Source organism: Hypomesus nipponensis, chromosome 9 (genome assembly GCF_054491055.1).
Source record: "Hypomesus nipponensis isolate SF chromosome 9, ASM5449105v1, whole genome shotgun sequence".
Taxonomy (NCBI): Eukaryota; Metazoa; Chordata; class Actinopteri; order Osmeriformes; family Osmeridae; genus Hypomesus; species Hypomesus nipponensis.
The window spans coordinates 6,530,326-6,553,092 of NC_140369.1; the positions used below are offsets into that span (position 1 = coordinate 6,530,326).

The following is a 22,767-nucleotide window of genomic DNA, read 5'->3' on the forward strand; positions in this document are numbered from 1 at the left end:
ACTCAGACCCCCCCCCCCCCCCCCCCACCCGGACTGCTGTAACCCAACTCACCCTGTGCAACCTGAGGCAAGAGTGCAAGGGTAAACTGGCAATTTCTGACATATGCACAAACGTAATTAGGCTACTATTCTTTCAAACACATACTCAATGCTTACTTACTACATACTTTCCCTTCTCAAACCCAAACGCACACTCTCCTGCACATAAACGCACACACACACAACTCATAGTGGTTACGATGGGTGGCAGAGGCCAAGTCACATGTTCGTATAAACACACATGCAGAATCACACAAACTCAGTCGGATCATATATTCCCGTTGGGTGGCCAAGGCTGAATAACCACTCTGACAGCCACCGCAGGGCAAAGGACGGACTCCAGCTAGGTCACCTGACCAAGTAGCCATGGAAACCCCACAGGGAGAAGAAGAGCATGAAGAAACACTGTTACAAAAATAAATGGAGATTTTCTGCCTGCTGCTGGTCAGTCAAGCTTACATGGAGAGAGAGAAAGAGAGGGGGAGAGAGTCCAGGCATTGCTGGGCAGCTACTACTAAATGAGCTCCTGATTGTGCAGTGTTGTTACCACGAAGCCGTGATGAGGCTGTGTTCACATGAGCGTGTTGTGCCAGTTATGTCACTTAGACACTTATCGTGCAGCAATCGGTTTTAACGCCTTTTCAGGTTAAGAGACTACTCATAACGATTGTAATCACAGACAGTCCTTCATTTAATATACACAAATGTGTATTCACCCACCAGTCAATGGAAAACCAATATAAAGTATTCTGGTACTTTAATGTCGTTTTTTGCTGCTGTTGTAGACTTATGCAGCTGGCGTAAGCCTCAGTCGTGTTACAGTGATGGAGGGACAGTGGGGAAGTGGTGGTGGTGGTGGTGGTGGTGAGAAGGGTGGGGAGGGGGGCTGTGGATTGTGACTACTGCTTCTGCATGAGTAAAGAGAGAGATATTTTTACCCTATACACACATACAAACGTGCACACTAACAGGCCTGCACAAACACACACACACACACACACACACACACAGAAGCACACACAGCATAAAAACACTGCTGTATGGATCATGCGCAGCGTTGTGTTGTGTACTGTACATTCTGAGGAGAGGCCGCGTCTGTCACGTACCTCACTCAGCAGGAGCGTGTGGCTGAAGAGGGCGTCGAGAGCAGGCGAGCGGGAAGTGGGATGTATGTCCCTGATCAGCGCTGAATCCAACCTCATGAGGGCTTATAGTCTGAGTCGCATTACCAGCACTCTGGGGTTCCAGGGCCTTTATTTGACGCTCGGTATTATCATGGTGGATAGAACCATTTAATGAGCTGCAGGGAGGTTCTTGATGCTCTGCCTCTTGATAAAAACTGTCCTACATTTCTCACAGGCAGTGGTGGTATTTGGGGGAGGGAAAGGGGGAGGGGGGGGGGGGGTTTATTTGTTCAAAGCGCAGTCTCTTCACACTGAGATGTGATGTGTTGAATAGAGCAGGTGGCCCAGTCCTTGCTGCCTGGGCGAACGGTAAGTGTGTCGTCGATCAGTGCTTTGATTGCAGGACATTCTGAACTTGTCGTGGAGCTCCGAGGATGAATGCGGCGTCTGAAGTCGTCAGCTTCGTTCTCTCCTCCACTCCTCGGCTCTCGCTCTGTCTTGACTCCTCGTTCGTTCTGAGACTCTCTGAGATGCCTTTCATCCTTCCCTCAGTCTTTTTTAACTTCCTTTTTCCATCTATGCTTTCTATCTTCTCTTATATACCATTTGATATCTACTGATATCTCTCTTTGCAAGTCTCATGTTTCTTATAGTGTAAATGGCCAGACCCACTGGCATAGATGGCTGTAATGGCTGGATAATTGAACTCTTTTAGCTTGAAGCATGATGGATGCATTCAACCCCTTGTTTCTCATCTTACAATGAGATCAATCAGCCCCTAGTTTGAGCACCATAGTTCTGGATATTTGTCATCTTCTTTCCTGACCTCCAGCACGTTTTTCCCTGCTCCCATCACACCCTAGACTTCATTCCAGCAGACACCTCTTCCAGACCAGCCGTCCTCCCAGTATCATAACCAGGCTCCATTGCAGCCTACAGTATATCCATGCCTCCAGCCCAGCCTGTGTCCCTGCTCCTCTCCCCCCTCCGCCCCCAGGAGCCCAGCTGGGAGAGGCTGATAAACACTCAGGGGCGTGGAGCTTAGCTCACACACCCCTCCACAATGCCACGCTCGCCTGTTCAAAGACCTCCGCCAGAAACCAGAGGGCTAAACCTCCGCAAATCATAGGGAGAGGAGGCAGCTGCAGGAGAGAGAGGAGGACCGGGAGAGGGTGGCAAAACAGTGGGGGGGAGAGGAGAGAAAAACAGAGGGTGAGAGAGGAGAGAGGGGGGATGGAGAGAGGGAGAGGGGGAGAGGAGAGAGGGGGGATGGAGAGAGGGAGAGGAGAGAGGGAGAGGGGGAGGGGGGAGAGGAGAGAGGGGGGTTGGAGAGAGGAGAGAGGGGGGATGGAGAGAGATTTATAATAATGAAGGGTTAGGATGCTTTCTCTTCCTTCTCTCTCTCTCTCTCTCTCTCTCTCTCTCTCTCTCTCTCTCTCTCTCTCTCTCTCTCTCTCTCTCTCTCTCTCTCTCTCTCTCTCTCTCTCTCTCTCTCTCTCTCTCTCTCTCTCTCTGTATATGTCTGTATGTGCATGTTAAAGTAGGAGTGGAATTATATGATTTTGGATGCATGTGACTAAGCACGTGAATTCATTTGCATATCAGCCTGTTTACTAAATGCCTCTGTGCATGTCTGTGTTTGCTTCTGAGAAATCCCGTTCAACGTGACTGCTGTCATTTCAATTGCAAATGCAATATCGCAATAGTTGAAAGCTCTTAAAAGCAGATATGTTTTATATGTGTGCTTGGCAAACTGTAAGCATACAGTATAGCCTACTGTAGCACCTGATTTAATAGAGTTTATATGTTTTATCCTTGCTTTGATTGTGACTCAGGCTTGTTAAGCATTCTCATGCCTTTTTTTTTACCTCAGCTTCACTTAGCAGCCAAGCAGCCTAGCAACCTAGCATTCTAGCTGCCTAGCATTCTAGCTGCCTAGCATTCTAGCTGCCTAGCATTCTAGCTGCCTAGCATTCTAGCTGCGTAGTATTCTACATGTCCGTGCTCGACACAGCCTGTCCTCCTCCGTTGTCACACCACCCCAGGGAGCAGCCAGAACATTCCACATCAGCTAGCAGACATATGGAGCCCAGGACCAGGAGAGCCGGAGCTGACAGAGAGACAGAAGGAAGAGGAGTGGTAATGCTAGACTCGTACAGGACTGATGGTGAAGGCCTCATAGTGGGTTTTTAATAGTTACTTATCCTCTCGCACGCTACATATTCTCCCATAGTCCGACGTTTGTGAAAAAGATAAACAGGAGTCTTGAAGAATGCTATGTCTTGTTTAAGTGTCGCTAACGTCATATGAATGAATTGTACACTGATGCCATGCGAGTGGGATTCTTCAGTTACATGCTTATGATTCAGGAAAATGGTCACACAGACACATGCATGCACACACACACAACCCACGTGCACGAACAACACTCATACACACGCACACAACCTTCAAGAAGCAGGGGGTGGATTGATGTGAGCAACTTGTTCATTATTGGGGGAGATGAGATAAGGCAGTCTCAGCCAGTAGTGTAACCAGGAACCAATTAGAGCTCCATTACCACTCTCCACCCACTGGCTCTGATACACTGCTGCTATCTCGATAGAACCAGCCTGTCAGTCTACCCACTCTACACTGCTGCTACCCAGCCAGAACCAGCCTGTCAGTCTACCCACTATACACTACTGCTATCTAGATAGAACCAGCCTGTCAGTCTACCCATTATAGGCTACACTGCTGCTATCTAGATAGAACCAGCCTGTCAGTCTACCCACTATACACTACTGCTATCTAGATAGAACCAGACTGTCAGTCTACCCACTATACACTACTGCTATCTAGATAGAACCAGCCTGTCAGTCTACCCATTATAGGCTACACTGCTGCTATCTAGATAGAACCAGCCTGTCAGTCTACCCACTATACACTACTGCTATCTAGATAGAACCAGCCTGTCAGTCTACCCACTATACACTACTGCTATCTAGATAGAACCAGCCTGTCAGTCTACCCATTATAGGCTACACTGCTGCTATCTAGATAGAACCAGCCTGTCAGTCTACCCACTATAGGCTACTGCTATCTAGATAGAACCAGCCTGTCAGTCTACCCACTATACACTACTGCTATCTCGATAGAACCAGCCTGTCAGTCTACCCATTATAGGCAACACTGCTGCTACCCAGCCAGAACCAGCCTGTCAGTCTACCCGCTATACACTGCTGCTACCTAGCCAGAACCAGCCTGTAAGTCTACCCATTATTGCTACACTAGTCGTTCTGAGAGGCTGCTGTGTGTGTCAGTGAGGAAGTATCTTCTCACACTTGATTCTTTCATTCGCTTATTTGACCACAAGGTGGCAGAGACCAACTGTGTTCGTCGAACCCCTATCTTGTTTGTCACTTAACAGTAAATGAGTAACATTCAATAATACACTATAAGTATTTTACAGGATAATAAGTGTAGGATTATTCTGATGATTTTACGTCTCTCAACCAAAACCTTTTCCTCAGTTTGCTTCAGGATTGTATATGTAGCAGTCACTTCACATCACATTCACGTCAGTTCAGCACTACACCAAGTACATCATGTTTAAAATATATTTTGGTCTCAGGGATTGTTACAATGATTTAAATAAGAAATTATGTCCAGTTAGGGCAAGCACTACATGATGGGTTGTACCCTCATTTATGGACTGAAATTCTGAATGATTTGGAAATGATCAATGTTTCACCTCATTGCGTAGACGAGCCCCTGCAGTGAGTGTAGTTTAATGGGATAAAACCTGTTCAATGGGGTGAGAAGAGCTGTATGATTTTCTATTATCATTATAAAACGGTCAATGCGAGGACACGAACCAACAGCAGTGATGTGAGCGATTTTTATGGATGTTGAGAAAAACGATCTTTGGGATAGAAATGATCTTCCTTTGTCCTGTATCTTTCATCCAGTTGAAACTGATATGAAGCCCTGTTTCAGAGTGTCTGTGGTGGTCTGCAAGAAAATACCTCAATTTAGAACTGTTCGCTCAGAAGCAAGGGAAACAAGGTATCTCATTACTAATGTTAGGGAATTGTACGCCAGAATGTGACATTTACTTGGAAACCATTTTTTTGTAAGCAGAGCAGACATATTGCTCTGTCTGGGTAAGACCTGTGTGATGGTGCTAAAATGGAGGGATCAATATCTAATTGTTCAGATAAGGTTCATTTATTCCACCTCATGTGAGGAACACATTGGGAAAGGTTATTTCTCTCAGACATGCAGTGCTCACTCTGACGTACCGTAGGCCTACATGTTCCCTGAAGATGATTAAGGTGAACATGTACATAACAGAAGCAGTGTACACGTGTGTGACTGTGTGTTCACATTTCTGCTCACGCACACGTTCCCTGGCTGAGGTCAGCCTGAATAATCTGTTAATGGTCAACCATATTGAATTAGCCTCTTCAGGAGTAGAGGGTTATTGAAACCAAAGCATATTCTCCCCTTCTGTTGGCAAGCCAGCTGCCCAGCTGCCTGTAATGTTGGACCGAAGCTAGCTAACGAGGTGTCAGCTCTCATTTTGGTTATCAGCGTTTTGAGCAGCCTGGAGGCTAAGAGCTTTATATGGAAAATGGACTTGGAGGGAATGAATACGGAGGGTAGAATATGGTGTGTGTGCTGAGAGACAGAGAGAAGGACTACACTTGGGAAGGGAGCTCTACAGCACTTTTGCTTTCGTTGTGAATAAGCCAGTGGCAAGGGCTTGATAAATTAATTGAGCACACAGTCTTAAAGTGTAAAGTGTCAATAACCTGTTTTTTTTTCTTCTCTTCCGTCAACTGAGACTATGGACTCAGAACAGCAACATGGCAGACAACCAGCGAGGGACATCCAGATCTTGAGACAGTGACCACGCAAAACACTTATGACGGTGCAAAATACTTTGTCCTGATGTTCAAATATGTGCAAGTCATTAGTGTGTGTTCCCATAGAAACAGCCTCCACTGGAGCTGAACATTTAGACATTTAGCAGACGCTCTTATCCAGAGCGCCTTACAGTAAGTACAGGGACATTTCCCCCGAGGCAAGTAGGGTAAAGGGCCTTGCCCAAGGACACAACGTCATTTTGCACGGCGGGGAATCAATCCAGCAACCTTCTGATCACTAGCCCGACTCCCTCACCCTTCAGCCATCTGACTCCCCATTTAAGGAGGTTAAGGAGGATAATCTAGAAGTTCTGGCTTACACTGAAAAGTTTCAGCGCACCTCCTACACCGCTCCTTCATCTAAGCACATTAATGATGTCTCCTTAGAATATGGCTCCGTACCGAGTGGGTTTGTAGTAGATAGATGTCAGAGTCTTTCAATCCAGAGCATCAAGTAACCACGTGCAGCACAGCAACCCTTCCAGTCTCTATGTCTGAACAACTGACACATTGTCATTGGGGGAGCCAGGAAGCTGCTGCCTGCAGTCAGCTGGAGTGAGCAACAGATGCCCTTGATGTAGGCTAGCCGTGTTAAACCACCAAACGAATAAAGGATATCCTGTTTTAGAGGAACGGCAAGGTGTAGGCGGAACTGAGGGGGGGAGCTATGCTTTCAATGTCTCACAAACACTGATAAGGAGAAACACACACGACACATACACACACACACACACACACCACATGGGACATCTCTCCTGCAGATACTACTGACAGTACTGTCCATTATCCTGGGTGTCGTATGGGTCCTGGTGTAGTCACACTGGTAGATCTGCCTGGACCCATGTCTCCTTAGTGAGGGTGCCCTGCAGGCAGGCTGTCCTCCCACCAGGTGGCCGCTCACGATGTGATAGTGTTTTTTCAGTGGGTCGGAGGCCTGTCTAAACCTTCCAGGGGGCATGTCTCCACCCTGATTAAGGAGGACGATGAAAGCTGAGTCTGGAGTCTATCTAACTCATCCTTGAGGGAGGACAAGGCTCTGTGCTGGAGACCACAGAGGCATTGTTCAAAAGTCTCATTAAAGCTGCCATAGGTTTTCCTGTCAACATCTTGAGATGCACTAACAGTGTGTTTGAGAGTGTGTGTATTACTGCTCTGGGGAAGGACCAGCCTGGCTCATTCAAGCCACGATTCTTTCACCTTTATGTGTTTGTTGTTATGAAATGATATGTTTTAATGGGATATCAACTCTGAGTTTTTACTTTGGAATGCTCGTTGATCATTGCTGTTGCAAAACTTTGTTTGTATTCTCTCTTTGGAAGTAGGGAGCTCTGCGATATTACAAGCTCTGCAATGCTTGTCCGTATCCACTGACTTCTGCAGATACTCTCAGGTAGCATCAGTAACACACCATTATCTCCAGCTTAAGAGGCAACATAAGTTGCAACTAGAACTTTCTCAGTTTTTTTTTATGTAAACCCAGCATTGTACACTGTACACTGGGCCGTCTTCTGAAGTCCTCTACAATGGGACAACAATAGGACCGACGTTTCTGTCTAAGAAACTTGTAAACATCTCATTGCTTATTTGACAACTTACTCTTTGACAACTGGAATATTCAAACAGTGTCAGAGCAGGAATAGTAGTTTACTTGTGTAGTTGGGACCTTGGGAGCACTTAATCAACTTTGCTGCCTATGGCTCATGGTGTGTGTCTCTGGCCTTAGACACTGACTAGATTTTAGAGGCTTGTATGGGTGGAAGAAATAATTACAACTTATCCAATAGCAGCTCGGAGGAATTCGGTTTCCATGTTGGCCTTGTGGATTTGTTAAATCCAACATTTCATAGCCTGATGACAATGTCCTTCCAAAGCGGTCTCACAATGCCATTTACTCATCTAATTTCGTTCATATAATTGAAATGTTGTTAGCTTCAGAGTAGCAGACAAACCAACACTGACGAATGTTGTCTGGTGCAGTTCACATCGACAGGTAAGTTCTCAAAATACCAGTTTGTGGTATTTTTCAGTGATTGTGATTCAGTAGGCTAGTAAACAATGTCATGTTGTGTGCTCTGCCATAACCTGGTGCAGTCTGGTATATGGCTGTACATTCAGCTAGATTTGTAGATAGTTAAGGGCATTATATGTGTGAGAAGAGCAGTTTTAGTTTATGTGAATGTGCAGATATGTGTGTGTATTCTCACGTCTGTGCCATTATGATTTTACTGTCTTATCGAGTGGTAAGTGGAGAATGTGTGTGCCAAAGAACATGATCCTTGAATTTGTCCATTGTCGTAGAATCCTTTCAGAAGCACGTCTCCCTCTCTGTGGTCTTTGTTTTACTGTGGGAAGGAGGGTGGGGGAGAGGGAGACTGGGAGGTAGAGAGCGACAGAGAGGAAGACTCACAAACACACACACACACACAAACTGCTGTTCAGGCTTTGGAGAGCATCTTCTTCCCTCGGCTTCATTATCAGGATGGGAGAGAGATCTACCAGAAACAGTGTTATCTAACAAAACTGGATTATTTTTTCTCTTTTTTAAATGTGTATGGTTATATTTGCTCCGGTGAGTTCACTTTTTTTTCAATGAACATACTGCAGTGTATTGAATGTGGTCAAGATTCGAAAGCATTGCCTAAATAACCACAACGACAGCTTTTCAGTAAAGCTGAAAAGAACAATTGCGAGTGCTCTCTGCTTAATCATTGATAGTCAGTGTAGTGAATTGCCGTTGTTAAAGTTGGTCAGATGTATGATACATTTGAAAGCGATCACTTATATGCTCAGGAAGGAAAACTCAAAACTCAAACTGAGTGAAGTTGTCTTTTCTTCTTCTTTTTCTCTTCCTCTCTTTCCCCCTCATCTCCCTTTTTATGTATCTGTGAATATCTTGGCTAAAATGACTTCTCATCCTTGAACACAATTTGTGATGACAATAAGTAGGTGCAGTAACAATTATGGCGCAACCAAATCCCTCTGTTACCAACGAGCATTCATATCCTGCCGGCAGTGGATGTAGGGATGTGTTGGAGTATGTGGGTATGAGCAGTGTCTATCACTATGATTGTAAGTGTGTCTGGCCCTGTAGCTGGTCTAGCTGCATGATCATTATTTCTAGATCTCTATGGATAGATTGTAGTCAACACGGTCTGTGAGGATAGAGCTATGGCCTGCAGACACTTGTGTGCGTACGTGCTTGGGCGCGTGCATGTGTGAGTGCATGCCTGTGTATGTGTAGGAAGGTTGTTTTCATTTCTCAGACATGTCTAGGGTCTTTACGGCCACCTGTAGGACAGTGTGAGGCTGTATTGTAGGTATTCCTGGTGAAACAGAATAATAATGTCCAGGAATGATTCAGAGTCAGCATGATGATGAGGTCATCTGACACCAGAGGAACATGTCTGTCTGAGTCATTGGGAGACCGGCCACCCTATCTAGCCACCGGCTCAACTGACTGGTGCTTTGGGTGGATGACTGCAACCATCCCTCTGGGATTCTGGTTCAATAAAAGTAGCAATTCCAGTTCTGTGTTTTATACGGTAGAGTGAGTCAGTGCACCTCCATATACTGCCTGCTGTCTCCATACCTCCCCCGCTTGGCGTTCAGATGGGTTTTCAAAAAGTGTCACAGGTTTCTTTTGTGGTTACATCACTACCAGCAGTAGTGTCTATGGTGAAGCAAAGTGTGTGCTCACATTATCGTTTAATACATGAGCGTTGATGTCCAAGTCACAGGCAAAAAAATAAATTCTCTTTCAGAAAAAAAATCTAGTTCTCAGCGGTGTTGAGACCTTACTCCTCTGCTCTCGGTCTCCACATAACCATTCGTTCGATATGTCCTATACAGGCGAGCAGCAGTGAATGCCCTAACCTTTCAGCATGAGGCTATTGAGTATTCCACCAAGGCCAAAACTGGAGTTTCTGTTTTCTCCATTCCTTAAATGTAGGTGAGGCTGTGGGTGTCAACTCAGACTATTCTTGCAGTCAGATGGATAGACAGACAAACCGACAGGCAGACAGACAGACAGACAGACAGGCAGGCAGGCAGGCAGGCAGGCAGGCAGGCAGGCAGGCAGGCAGGCAGGCAGGCAGGCAGGCAGGCAGGCAGTTAGACTGACAAGCAGGGAAACGGGCTGGGAAACAGGCAGAAAGGCTGTTAGACCATTCTGTTGTAAGTGCCACACAACAGTTTTTGAAAAGTCCTTCCTTGTGTGGTTTTATTAGAGACTGATCCTACTTCAGGCAGGATTACAGCAAGTAGCTTGGTGTTTATGTTTACGCTTACTTAACAGTCACTGCGGAAATGTAATGGATAGGAAATAACTGGGCAAATTAATCCATTGTGTGTGGGCTAATCTCTGTTTGTTGTGCCCTAAGCAATCACAATAACGCCTCCTCCAACTGCCCAAATAATCAGATGGTTCATGCAGTGTTGACTGTAATTAGCTTTTTACTATGCCTTGTCTTGTCTATGGTTAGAACATAATAGAGTCTCTCTAGGCCTGTTTGGTGTTCAACCACTTTAATCCACATTCACACTTTTAAGGTCAGAGTACCAGTCTGTTGAGTTGAGTCTGTTGAGCTGGACAAGGGTAGATATTTACATACTCAAATTAAGTAAATCTTCGAAGATGTGGCTTTTCAAGACATGCTTAGAGGTTTGCGTTGCTGTGGGTGTGTGTGTGTATGTGAGTGTGTGTCTGCTTATACAGTATGTAAATGTGTTTGTGTGTGTCCATCCACCATATATACCACATCAGATGCTACAAGACTAACTCTGAGCAGTACATAAACTACACACACTCAATTATTTGACTGAGAAAATATTTCAGATCCTCTCTGTATTCCTGTCAGAGACAGAAACTCAGGTGCCTCACTCACAGACATCAGACATTTTGCCATGTTTCCTTATTTTGTGTCCTTCCACAGCTTTTTGCTATCTTTGCGTTTGCAACATGTGGTGGCTACACTGGGCAGCTGCGGGTTAGTGTGGACTGCATGGAGAGGACCAACAGCAACCTCAGCATCGCCATTGACTTTGGCTATCCTTTCAGGTCTGACAGGCAAAGAACCCTTCTTGATCCCAGTTTCTGTATAATATTTTGTATTAGTACCGAATTCAGCTGTGTATCTGCATGTGGATAGAAAGGCTAGGTTAGCTAAAAAAAAACGAATTAGATGTTTTGTTCTTGCTTTTCCTTTGCTAAATGAACACATTCATTGCTATTGAAAGGTATTGGCAAGGTTGTATGTGTGTGTGTGGGATTTGGAAAGAAAGAAAGAGAGAGAGAGACAGAGACAGAAAGAGAGAGAGAGAGAGAGAGAGAGAGAGAGAGAGAGAGAGAGTCTGCATCAGTGTGTAACTTGACACTTGTCCCCTTTGGCAGGTTACACCAGGTCTGGTTCGAGGCGCCCCTGTGTGAGGGGATGAGACAGGAGCGCCTCTTCCTCATCGGAGACTTCTCCTCCTCCGCAGAGTTCTTTGTCACCATTGCGGTTTTCGCCTTCCTCTACTCCCTCATGGCCACCGTCGTCTACATCTTCTTCCAGAACAAGTACCGTGAGAACAACAGAGGCCCCCTCATTGTCAGTATTTCACCTTTGACCTTAAGATAAACATTCTCTGGTGTCAATCATCTCCCAGTGGACGCAGTACAGACTCTAGAAAGGACTATTCGCAATCACTTGAGGTCTTTGCACACTGAGTGCGAAATGTTCGTATACGTATTTTCGTAATCGTCAGCCTAAAATTTCGGTGGCTCTGAATTGTCAAAAAAACCTCAAAAAATACTGGCTATGGATGCGAAAAACACAAAAATCAAACCAAATCCTAACTTTGTTTTGACGAACGAAAGTTTCGGAGGCAGTGTGTAAGCATGAAAGGCCTTTACTCTCTGCTACATAGAAGCTGTTGTTTCAATTACATACAAAATGTGTCACTTTGGATGAAAGTGTCTGAGAAATTCATGTAAAATGTCATGTAATTAAGTAAATGTCAGGCCACTTTGATCCAATCAGCATTCAGACCACCCAGTCTGCATGTGTTCTGTCCAACCCATCCAGGACTTTGTGGTGACGGTGGTGTTCTCCTTCATGTGGCTGGTGAGCTCGTCAGCCTGGGCCAAGGCGCTGTCTGACGTGAAGGTGGCCACAGACCCCGAGGAGGTGCAGGACCTCATGTCTGCCTGTAAGGTCATGACCAACAAGTGTGGCTCAGTGCAAGGCCCTCGCTGGTCAGGCCTCAACACCTCAGTGGTAGGCTCAGCCACACACACAACAGCACACATGAACACACACACACACACACACACACATCTGCTCTAATAAAGAAAGAGCAGGATAAAAGGTCATTTTCGCAATGATGCAATTTGGCCCCAAACATTGTTTAGACAGGTTCAGATGTAGAGCGCTTGTTGGATCAGGGTTTCCCGCAGCACTTTGCAGTTAAGGCAGCCGCGTAAGCAACACACGCCAACCGCCTTAACTACGTTGTCAAAACTTTGAATCCCCCTCCCCCAGGCAAACCTCACCCTACCACCTTAACTAACACATTTTCTGCGGGAAACCCTGTGAAATATCTAATGATCATATTTTGTCAATATCCTCTTACCCAGGTCTTTGGCTTCCTAAACTTCGTCCTTTGGGCAGGAAACATCTGGTTTGTCTTCAAGGAGACCGGCTGGCACAAGGGGGGCGCAGTGAGGTACCCTAGCGGAACATCAGAGAAACAGCCGGGGACCTGTAACCAGCAGTCCTATAACCAAGGCAGCTTCGACCAATCAGGAGGAAGCTACAGTGGTCAGGGGGATTTGGAGCAGGCATCAGAATACAGCCAGGTGGGCGGTCCCACCTCCTACTCCAATCAAATGTAGCCGTGCATTTTGATTGGCACCACTTCTTTCTGTAAGGGCAAGTTCAATAAAGAGATAATAGAGGTTTTAACGTGAAAAGAAGTGGAAAGGGGACAAGGGGTTAATCACTTTGACCTTCAAATATATTATATTGTTGGTGTAATGTTTGTGGAAAAAGATTATCTTTGTGTGTCCAAACATGCAGGTCATAGGTAGCAAATTTCTGGTGACAAAGGAAGTGATTAGTTAAATGATGCAGTCTTCAACTGGTGCAGTCGTGATGAGTATTGTACAAAAGAATAGACATATGATAGTCCTCAGTTCTGTTTTATTCATATTCTGTTTTACGTAATGTTGTATTGCTTGCCTGCTATGTTTCTGTTTGTTTCTGTGTTTGGTGCTAAGCTACCATCTGTTCATAAAGTTTCAGACTGGTTTCACTCGTAAGGACAAAATGCGGTCTGCATTTGTATTCTTATAGTGTTGACTAAGTGCATGAAGTTGTGCTGTGTGTGAACCTCCTAATGAAACAAAATGGACAGAATTTGATCTATTAATTGAAAGTTTTTTATTCCACTCTGTCCTTATATATTTTCTTTTAAAAATAACTTCTTTTTTTTTTTACAAACAACCCAGTTTGATACCAGAGCATTCCCATTTAGTAATAATTCAAGAAACATTTAATAGCACATGGGAAGCCAAATCCTTGTCATTTTGTTGGTTGGCAGTTTGTGTTGAATGAATGTGTAATAAATATAAAGGGTCTGTCCTCAGTTTACATATGGCTGCTTAAGTTTTAAATCAGAAAATCGTTTTTCTATGCCGTGCTCAGGCTACTGTGAGATGAATTTCATACACAACCTGACAGTGCATTGAAGTACAAGAGCCCAGGAACAAGAGCCAAAGGAAGCTAGATTCCTTCCCTGGGTGAGTTAGATCACGTCTCCTCTGTCCCCATCACTGAACATGCTTCATACTGGGGTTTCTCTCTTCCCAACTCTGTATATTCAATCATTCAGGTTTGTACAACTTTTGAAAGTATATGTAAGTAAAAATGTCATGGATCAATGTCTGTTAACATTGATATTCATGAATGGTGCAACCCTGTGTCTTGAACTCCAAAGCATGTGGCTTGCATTACCCAGGTAAATAAATTATAAAAATGATTGAATGTAATGTAAGTACTCACTATTGTGTCACTGTTACATTATAATGGCAATGTTATTGTATTGCATACTATCCATGATTATTGAGTGTGGAAGATATTTTGAATAAAGTTGAAAAACGTGTTGCAAATCAGCACAAATACCAGTGGTGAGTGGCTATTTACACCTGAGACACTACATCATGGTACCCAAGTCATCCTGTAAAGCTCTACCCTGACCCATGACCCCATGACCCAATGTCCTAGGCACAGCTTATCACTCCCTCAGCCCCCCTCCCCCCACCCACCCAACCACAAACACAGCAGCACGGTTGCCATGGTAACATGGGAGCCATTCCCTGGTCTGTAAGCATCTGTCAGGTAGACGTTTTGATGCTATGTGCCCCATACACTGAGAAGTCGGCCTAGCTGCCCTTTATTTCCTTGTAACGGTGTGTTAAGTACGACCATAGATGTGTCTCAAACGAACATTTTGAAAATATACCACCAATGGGTAATATTTACACTGCGTTGGACTTAGTAAGAGAACAGGCCCATTGCCCTAGCATGCGGTCTCCCACATTATATTTATGAATGGATCGTGAAAATGGATCGTATGAATGGGTCGAAAAAAGCCTCAGGCTTTAACCTGAGGCTTTAACCTGAGGCTTTAACCTCAGGTTAACATGCAGATATTCCATCACAGGCCTTTACTCACTGCAGTGGCCGTGCTGTGGCTACCCTGATGCTGGTCTACTACACCTTTTCACTGCCAGACCACAGGATTTCTCAATTACTTTCTGACCATTCGTTATTGTTACTATCATTTTTCCTTAATCTGGTTATTGTGACTAGGAGCAAACTTATATGGATCATATTGGTCTTTCTTTTTTTTTTGTAAACCCTTTCTAGTGAACAAGAGGGTCCCCTTGTGTTGGTAGGTGTGTACTGCATATTTCTCAGGTTTGTCTTTTGTGGGCTGTTAGTTTGTCTGCTCCACTGGTAAAGAGAAATGAACTGTGTTAGCATCGTCTCTCTGTCACAGGAGAGGGATGTTTTCTGCTAGGCCATCACTTGATGTCATTATTTGATATGTTTTTTAATGTATCAAAGTATTTTGGAGGCATTTATAAAGGTTTGGAATACTGAAACTCAATGTGTGTTTAATATCTGTGGCCTAATAGCTTAGCTGAATCTTAAATACCTCTAAACTTTTCTTGCAGGGTCAAGAGATTAAACCAAAATACAAGGAGATCTTTGGGGAGTTGGAGGCAGATGGAGAGAAGAAGATCGCTGTGGAAGATTTCCTGCTTTTCATCATCAGTCTCACTGTCACATCCGATCTGCTTACAGACATCCATAGAGCTGCACTGTAGAATCACCCAAAGGAGCCACCACTACGTCTGATCCGATTCTATATTCAGATAACCTCAATTTGGAGATTACATTTTAAAATGAGTGTCAATGTAGCTTTGGCTTTCTTTTTATGTTCCTCGATGATGTTACAATATTTAAAGGGACAAATCCTGTCTTACAGTAACATGTAAAAAACAATACATGATGTCTGTTAGCCCAAGAGAGAAATGCCTTTGCATTTGTGTTCGAGACGCACATTTCAAAATAAAAGTGCACCATCGTACGTTTGGTAACTACCTTCAGTAAAGAAAAGGTTGACCTTTTGAATGAGCCGAAGCACTAGTCTGTTACCCTCTCCACACCAGCTTGCGTCGGGACCCACCAGTTGAGAAACACGGCCTTATAGTCATTTTAAGCCAAAATGCTGGTCAACCTAGGACAAATTGCAACGGAAGCAAACTCAACTGATTTTGTATCCTCACTATGTCCTGAGTAAGCAAAAAAGCCCCAAAGAATCCCATTAGGGGAAAGTTTCGAAAAAGACCCAAATATAGCCTAGTCATCATTCTTTTTCTCTCGTGAATAGGCTAAAACTTGTAACCTTTATATATCACTATGAAAATTACTGAGTTGATAACTGTTAGACAAACAAAAACTGTATCAATAAATTAAAAAAACTATTGGGGTAACATGAGCAAACACTACATAATAATGTATGTGGGTATCCTAAATGGGTTCCTTTCAGACCTTAACATTAAGTCTTTTACTCTTATATGTCAACAAGATTCAGCAAGACATTTTCACCTGGCTATACCCAATGTTTAAATCTGTCGTGGTATTCATGCATACCTAATTAGATCATGCAGCGTTTGCCCTTGTTAACAAACAATAAAAAAAACTTGTAATACATGTTTTGTTTGTCTTGATGTAAGTAATCAACTCAGTAATTTTCATGGTGATATCTTTAGGTAAAAATCTTTACCCTATTTACATGAGAAAAAGAATGAATAGGCGTAGGCTATATGAATAGGCTATGTATGAGTCTTTTTTCTAAACTTTCCCTAAAAGGGATTCTTCTGGGCTTGTTTTTTCCTTACTCAGGACATGTTGCGGATCCAAAATCCGAGTTGGCTTCTGTTGTAATTTGTAACTCCTTCCTTTTTTCATAAAATGACTGGACTATACAGTGGGGCAAAAAAGTATTTAGTCAGCCACCAGTTGTGCAAGTTCTCCCACTTAAAAAGATGAGAGAGGCCTGTAATTGTCATCATAGGTATACCTCAACTATGAGAGACAAAGAGAAAAAAAAATCCAGAAAATCACATTCTGAGGATTTTTTAAGAATTTATTTGCAAATTATGATGGAAAATAAGTATTTGGTCAATAACAATTTAATCTCAATACTTTGTTATATACCCTTTGTTGGGAATGACAGAGGTCAAACATTTTCTGTAAGTCTTAACAAGCTTTTCACACGCTTGCTGGTATTTTGGCCCATTCCTCCATGCAGATATTCTCTAGAGCAGTGATGTTTTGGGGCTGTCGCTGGGCAACACAGACTTTCAACTCCCTCCACAGATTTTCTATGGGGTTGAGATCTGAAGACTGGCTGGGCCACTCCAGGACCTTGAAATGCTTCTTACGAAGCCACTCCTTCGTTGCCCGGGCGGTGTGTTTGGGATCATTGTCATGCTGAAAGACTCCACATTTCATCTTCAATGCCCTTGCTGATGGAAGGAGGTTTTCACTCAAAATCTCACGATACATGGCCCCATTCATTCTTTCCTTTACACGGATCAGTCGTCCTGTTCTGAAACATCATGCCCCAAAGCATGATGTTTCCACCCCCATGCTTCACAGTAGGTATGGTGTTCTTTGGCTGCAACTAGGCATTCTTTTTCCTCCAAACACGACAAGTTGAGTTTTTACCAAAAAGCTATATTTTGGTTTCATCTGACCATATGACATTCTCCCAATCCTCTTCTGGATCATCCAAATGCTCTCCAGCAACCTTCAGACGGGCCGGGGAATGTACTGGCTTAAGCAGGGGGACACGTCTGGCACTGCAGGATTTGAGTTCCTGGCGGCGTAGTGTGTTACTGATAGTAGCCTTTGCTACGTTGGTCCCAGCTCTCTGCAGGTCATTCACTAGGTCCCCCCGTGTGGTTCTGGGATTTTTGTTCACCGCTCTAGTGATCATTTTGACCCCACGGGGTGAGATCTTGCATGGAGCACCAGATCGAGGGAGACTATCAGTGGTCTTGTATGTCTTCCATTTTCTAATAATTACTCCCACAGTTGATTTCTTCACACCAAGCTGCTTACCTATCGCAGAGTCAGTTTTCCCAGCCTGGTGCAGGGCTACAATTTTGTTCCTGGTGTCCTTTGACAGCTCTTTGGTTTTAGCCATTAAAAATCCTACAATGGGATTTTCTGGATTTTTTTTCTGATTTGTCTCTCATAGTTGAGGTATACCTATGATGAAAATTACAGGCCTCTCTCATCTTTTTAAGTGGGAGAACTTGCACAATTGGTGGCTGACTAAATACTTTTTTGCCCCACTGTAACTATTACAGGGTGACACAATGGAGCATTTATGTGGTTAACACATTGCTTGTGTACTGGAGAAGGAAACGTAAGTTAGGCCTACATATTTGGTTTCGTTTTCCTTGAGATTAGATTTCCCAGTAAACCTCTCCCCATATAAGAATGTCGAACGATGAATTTCTTCAAAGGTTTGCCTGAGATGTGCATGAGTGTAGCTTTACTGATCCTTTCTAATCATCATCATCATCATTCTAGACTTAACCGGCAGCCGCATTGGTAATTTGGGTAAGTAGCCTTCATAACGTACTAATAGGCTAGCAACACAATACTACTATAGTTAATTGATTACCCTTGTTTAAAAACGTATAGGTTTCCCAGGCTTGAGCGAAATCATCAAACAAAGATAACTATGAACACGCTCAATGAACAATACGAGGAGAAGGTGCGTCCCTGCATCGACCTTATCGACTCTTTACGCACTCTGGGCGTCGAGAAGGACCTTGCACTACCAGCCATCGCCGTGATTGGGGACCAGAGTTCGGGGAAGAGCTCAGTCTTGGAGGCACTGTCCGGAGTGGCTTTACCAAGGGGAAGTGGTAAGGTGTCTGAACAACTTGTATAGAAAACATGTAGAGATAGCCTATAAATCACACAGGTGATGTCAGAATCAGAATTGTGTTTAATCGCCAAGTAAATGGTCATAAACAAAGAATTTACTTTGGTGGGCAGGTGCATACAGTGAATATTTAAACATAATGAACAAAATAAAAATGGTGAAAATGTACAACAAAATAAAATACTAGGGCTATAAAATATGATAAAAAAAAGTTATATAGAAAAAAATAAAACTGAATATGTTAAAGTGACAGAGTGTTTGAAGTAAAATGACAGAGAGGCAGTGTCAGTATATGATTTCATACCGCACTACTGGAAACAGTTTACACACACTAACGTTCATCTCTTCTTTCAATTGGTTCTTTTTCCCAAAGGTATCGTGACCAGATGTCCTCTTGAGCTGAAAATGAAAAGGAGGAGAGAGGGAGAAGAGTGGCATGGGAAAATCAGCTACCAGGACCATGAGCTGGAGATAGATGACCCCTCGGAGGTGGAGAAGAGAATTCGGGAAGGTGAAGTTATTCTTACTGGCTATAATGGATAACAAATATGAATGAAAAACAAAATAGCACCATATAAAGTTGTAGCAGGCTGTGCACAGGACTTTTCCTGGTATTATTCATCCTTGTTTTCTTTATACTTGCGTCCCCCTCCAGCCCAGGATGAGATAGCTGGTGGGAGTGGGCATCAGCGAAGACCTCATCAGCCTGGAGATCGCCTCTCCTGACGTCCCAGACCTCACCCTTATAGACCTGCCTGGCATTGCCAGGGTAGCTGTCAAGGGCCAGCCTGAAAACATTGGGGACCAGGTGCACATGCCACTTCTTGAATATGTTGGCAAGACAATCTCTTTTGGTTGTCCCAGGCAGTTAAGTACGAGGGGATTCTAGAAAGGAGGGGTTTCCCAGAACAGAGGTGACTCAATCAGGTAGCAGAATCACGTGTTAACACACAATCAAGTTATTCTGGTAAGACAAAACGTTTCTTAAACGTTTTCCTAGAACAAAGTTGACTCAGTCAGGTAGCAGAATCACATGTTGACACACAAGCAAGTTATTCTGGTAAGCCTCTACTAGTATGGTTTATGTTTTCAGATCAACAGGCTGATAAGGAAGTTCATCACCAAGCAGGAAACGATCAGCTTGGTTGTTGTGCCATGCAATGTTGACATAGCTACAACAGAGGCTTTGAAGATGGCACAGGAAGTGGACCCTGAAGGGGAAAGGACCTTAGGTAAATGATGACAAGCAAATTATTTCCCCATTAGTGGTAGTTTCCCCATTATGGTTTTATTAATAACAGCTGCTAACAGGGATGAAAAAAATTAAGTATAGTGATACAAATTCCATAGAATAGATTATGTAAACTGTCATTAGTAGCTGTGCATACTTATATTTATTCAATGTATTGCTGTGACGGTGTATGTGTGTGTTATATGTGCACCATTCTACAGGCATTCTTACCAAGCCTGACCTGGTTGATAAAGGCACGGAGGAGACCGTTCTGGACATAGTTCATAACATGGTGATTCCCTTGGCTAAGGGCTACATGATCGTCAAGTGCCGAGGCCAGAAGGAAATTATGGACCGTGTATCACTGCCAGAGGCCACAGAGAGAGAGAAGGCCTTCTTCAAGGAGCATGCCCAACTTAGGTCAGTCCCATAACTTTCATCAGTTTTATTGTAGCTGACAGCTTTGAAAGACACTTTAGTTTTCCGAGGTTTAATTTTCATTAGATGCAGTACCATAGCTAAAACGTAATATACTAAGAATTATGATGATGTCACTTAAAGCTCTATGACCTTACAAACAGCTTCTTTCACATTTTTATATTTCAAGAAAAGAATGAAAAGGTTAATAGATAATTAGCTTTGGTTTCAGCCCTAATGTGCTCAGATAGAAGGTACAGTATGTATCATTAGATTACAGTCTGATCAGTGATTGTTTGGTGCCACTCGCATTTGTTGTGCCATACATTTCTGGATGAGCGCCCTCTATTGGCCCATATCATCTTCATGCTTTTTAAAGCCACTGTTTTTCCTGTTTGGCAAGGTGTGGCAGAAAGTCATGTTGCACCTTTGATGTTGTGTCTGTAATTATTCAACACTTCCTGCTATAGCACACTTTACAATGAAGGCCATGCCACCATTCCTAAGTTGGCAGAGAAACTAACCCTGGAACTGGTGCACCACATCGAGGTAATTTCCTTTCTGAACATTTAACTTGACAGAGTCCGTTTGTGGATCTTAAACTTTCCTGAGCTCCTCCTCCAGTATGAATGTAAATGTCCTTGTCCTGTGTTCTATAGAGATCCCTGCCCCGACTGGAGCAGCAGATTGAAGCCAAGCTTGCAGACACCCACCTGGAGCTGGAGAGGTATGGCTCTGGCCCCCCCTCTGATGCAGCAGAACGCCTCTACTTCCTCATTGATGTAAGTAAGCTCACAGTCTACCATTAACCACATAATTGAGGGGTTAATAAAACCACTGTTCTTTCTTTTTTCATTTTGGATTTTAGAAAGTGACAGCATTCACTCAGAATGCCATCAACCTGACCACTGGTGAGGAGCTAAACAGTGGAGGCCGTCTGAACATCTTCTCCACCCTCAGAACCGAGTTTGGGAAGTGGAAGGCCCACCTGGACCGCTCAGGATTGGACTGTAAGTTAAACTGCTTGCCGTGCTCCTCAAAACACACATCTCAAAATGTAGATGTCTGGGTGGGAGAGCATTTACACAAATGATTAATTTTTAAATGTAATACAATTCTTTGTTTGGACCCTATTTCAGTTAACGAAAAGATTGAAGACGAGGTGGCTGACTATGAACGGAAGTACCGAGGCAGAGAGCTTCCAGGGTTCATAAACTACAAGAACTTTGAGGTGATGGTGAAGGACCAGATTAAACAACTGGAAGACCCTGCAGTCAAGAAGCTGAAGGACATATCAGGTGCAGTATATGTGCTGTCAGTGTGTAGGCCTACTAAGTTATAGGCTCCTAAGCAAAGGTCATATGAAGCTGTAAGACAGCCTGTTTGGCAAACGTGTGAAAAATGTTTGAATATATAAAGCCCCCTAATGTTTACTCCTGTAGATGCTGTGAGGAAGGAATTCATACAGCTGGCTCAAAGCAACTTCACAGGCTTCCCAAACCTTCTGAAAACTGCAAAGGTACAGTCAGCATCTCTGTTACAAGATCAAGTTACAAGATGGAACATTTTTATATACATTTACTGTACTGTCACTTATTGATGGTTTTTCTGCAGACTAAGATTGAGGCCATCAAGCAGGAGAAGGAGTCCACAGCTGAGACCATGATTAGGACCCAGTTCAAGATGGAGCTGATAATTTACACCCAGGACAGCACATACAGCAACAGCCTGAGTGCAAGAAAGGAGGAGGAGGTGGAGGTGGAGAAAGACAATTTCAGTACACATTTTCGCGACCGTTTAGACAACAAGGCGTCCCTGCAGGAGATGATACTGCATCTGAAGTCTTACTACCATGTAAGTACCAGTCTGCAGAAAGGTTATCAAGTCACTCACTATATTTCCCCACAAAAAAATGGCATATAGAGTTATGTTAAAGGATAAGGAATGCCCAGGAATTTACAAGTGTACAGTCATCAAGATCCTTTCCTCTACACCTCCTCACCAGATTGCAAGTCAGCGCCTGGCTGATCAGATCCCTCTGGTGATCCGCTACCTGATGCTCCAAGAGTCAGCCTCTCAGCTGCAGAGGGAGATGCTGCAGCTTCTGCAGGACAGGGAGAACATGGAGACACTGCTGAAGGAAGACTTTGATATTGGCAGCAAGAGGATGGCATTGCATAGTCGCCTCAAGCGTCTGATGCAGGCCCGCAGCTACCTGGTGGAGTTCTAGGTGTGTGAGCAAAGGGATAGGGACGACATGAGGTTTACTCTTTAATGTCCCGTCTGGCAATGCAAAAATTCATTTAAAATATTTTTTTTATATTCTGCTATGAATCAGTCTGCTTGTATCCTCTTTTATTTAGTTTAGTTAGGAACATACAAACTACATCACTTCAGTTAGTACAGTTTAAAGTTGACTTAAAACACTGCTTGAAGTCACCATAATATAGTGGTCAATTAAATAAATCAATACCTTTGTAGTCTAAGCTTGCTTCCCATCATTTCTACTCACAAAACTACAGAGCATCTG

General features: G+C 43.7%; 3 protein-coding genes across 3 annotated transcripts; all 3 read left to right on the forward strand.

Moving 5' to 3' along the window:
* The first annotated feature begins 3,036 nt into the window (after window positions 1–3,036).
* synpra (synaptoporin a) lies at window positions 3,037–14,182 on the forward strand. Its single transcript, XM_084705118.1, has 5 exons — window positions 3,037–3,344; window positions 11,005–11,129; window positions 11,463–11,661; window positions 12,139–12,330; window positions 12,690–14,182. Exons 1-5 carry the CDS (start codon window positions 3,159–3,161, stop codon window positions 12,945–12,947), a joined length of 960 nt encoding a protein of 319 aa, XP_084561244.1. The 5' UTR covers window positions 3,037–3,158; the 3' UTR covers window positions 12,948–14,182.
* Window positions 14,183–18,138: 3,956 nt separating this feature from the next.
* On the forward strand, window positions 18,139–19,384 carry LOC146272552 (interferon-induced GTP-binding protein Mx-like). Its single transcript, XM_084705238.1, has 3 exons — window positions 18,139–18,569; window positions 18,963–19,100; window positions 19,245–19,384. The coding sequence occupies exons 1-3, from the start codon at window positions 18,383–18,385 to the stop codon at window positions 19,313–19,315; spliced, it is 396 nt and encodes a 131-aa protein (XP_084561364.1). The 5' UTR covers window positions 18,139–18,382; the 3' UTR covers window positions 19,316–19,384.
* LOC146272553 (interferon-induced GTP-binding protein Mx3-like) lies at window positions 19,245–22,655 on the forward strand. The gene is made up of 10 exons (XM_084705236.1): window positions 19,245–19,397; window positions 19,683–19,821; window positions 20,042–20,240; window positions 20,708–20,786; window positions 20,897–21,019; window positions 21,106–21,247; window positions 21,377–21,535; window positions 21,680–21,756; window positions 21,852–22,091; window positions 22,243–22,655. The coding sequence occupies exons 2-10, from the start codon at window positions 19,782–19,784 to the stop codon at window positions 22,465–22,467; spliced, it is 1,284 nt and encodes a 427-aa protein (XP_084561362.1). The 5' UTR covers window positions 19,245–19,397; window positions 19,683–19,781; the 3' UTR covers window positions 22,468–22,655.
* The last annotated feature ends 112 nt before the right edge of the window (window positions 22,656–22,767 follow it).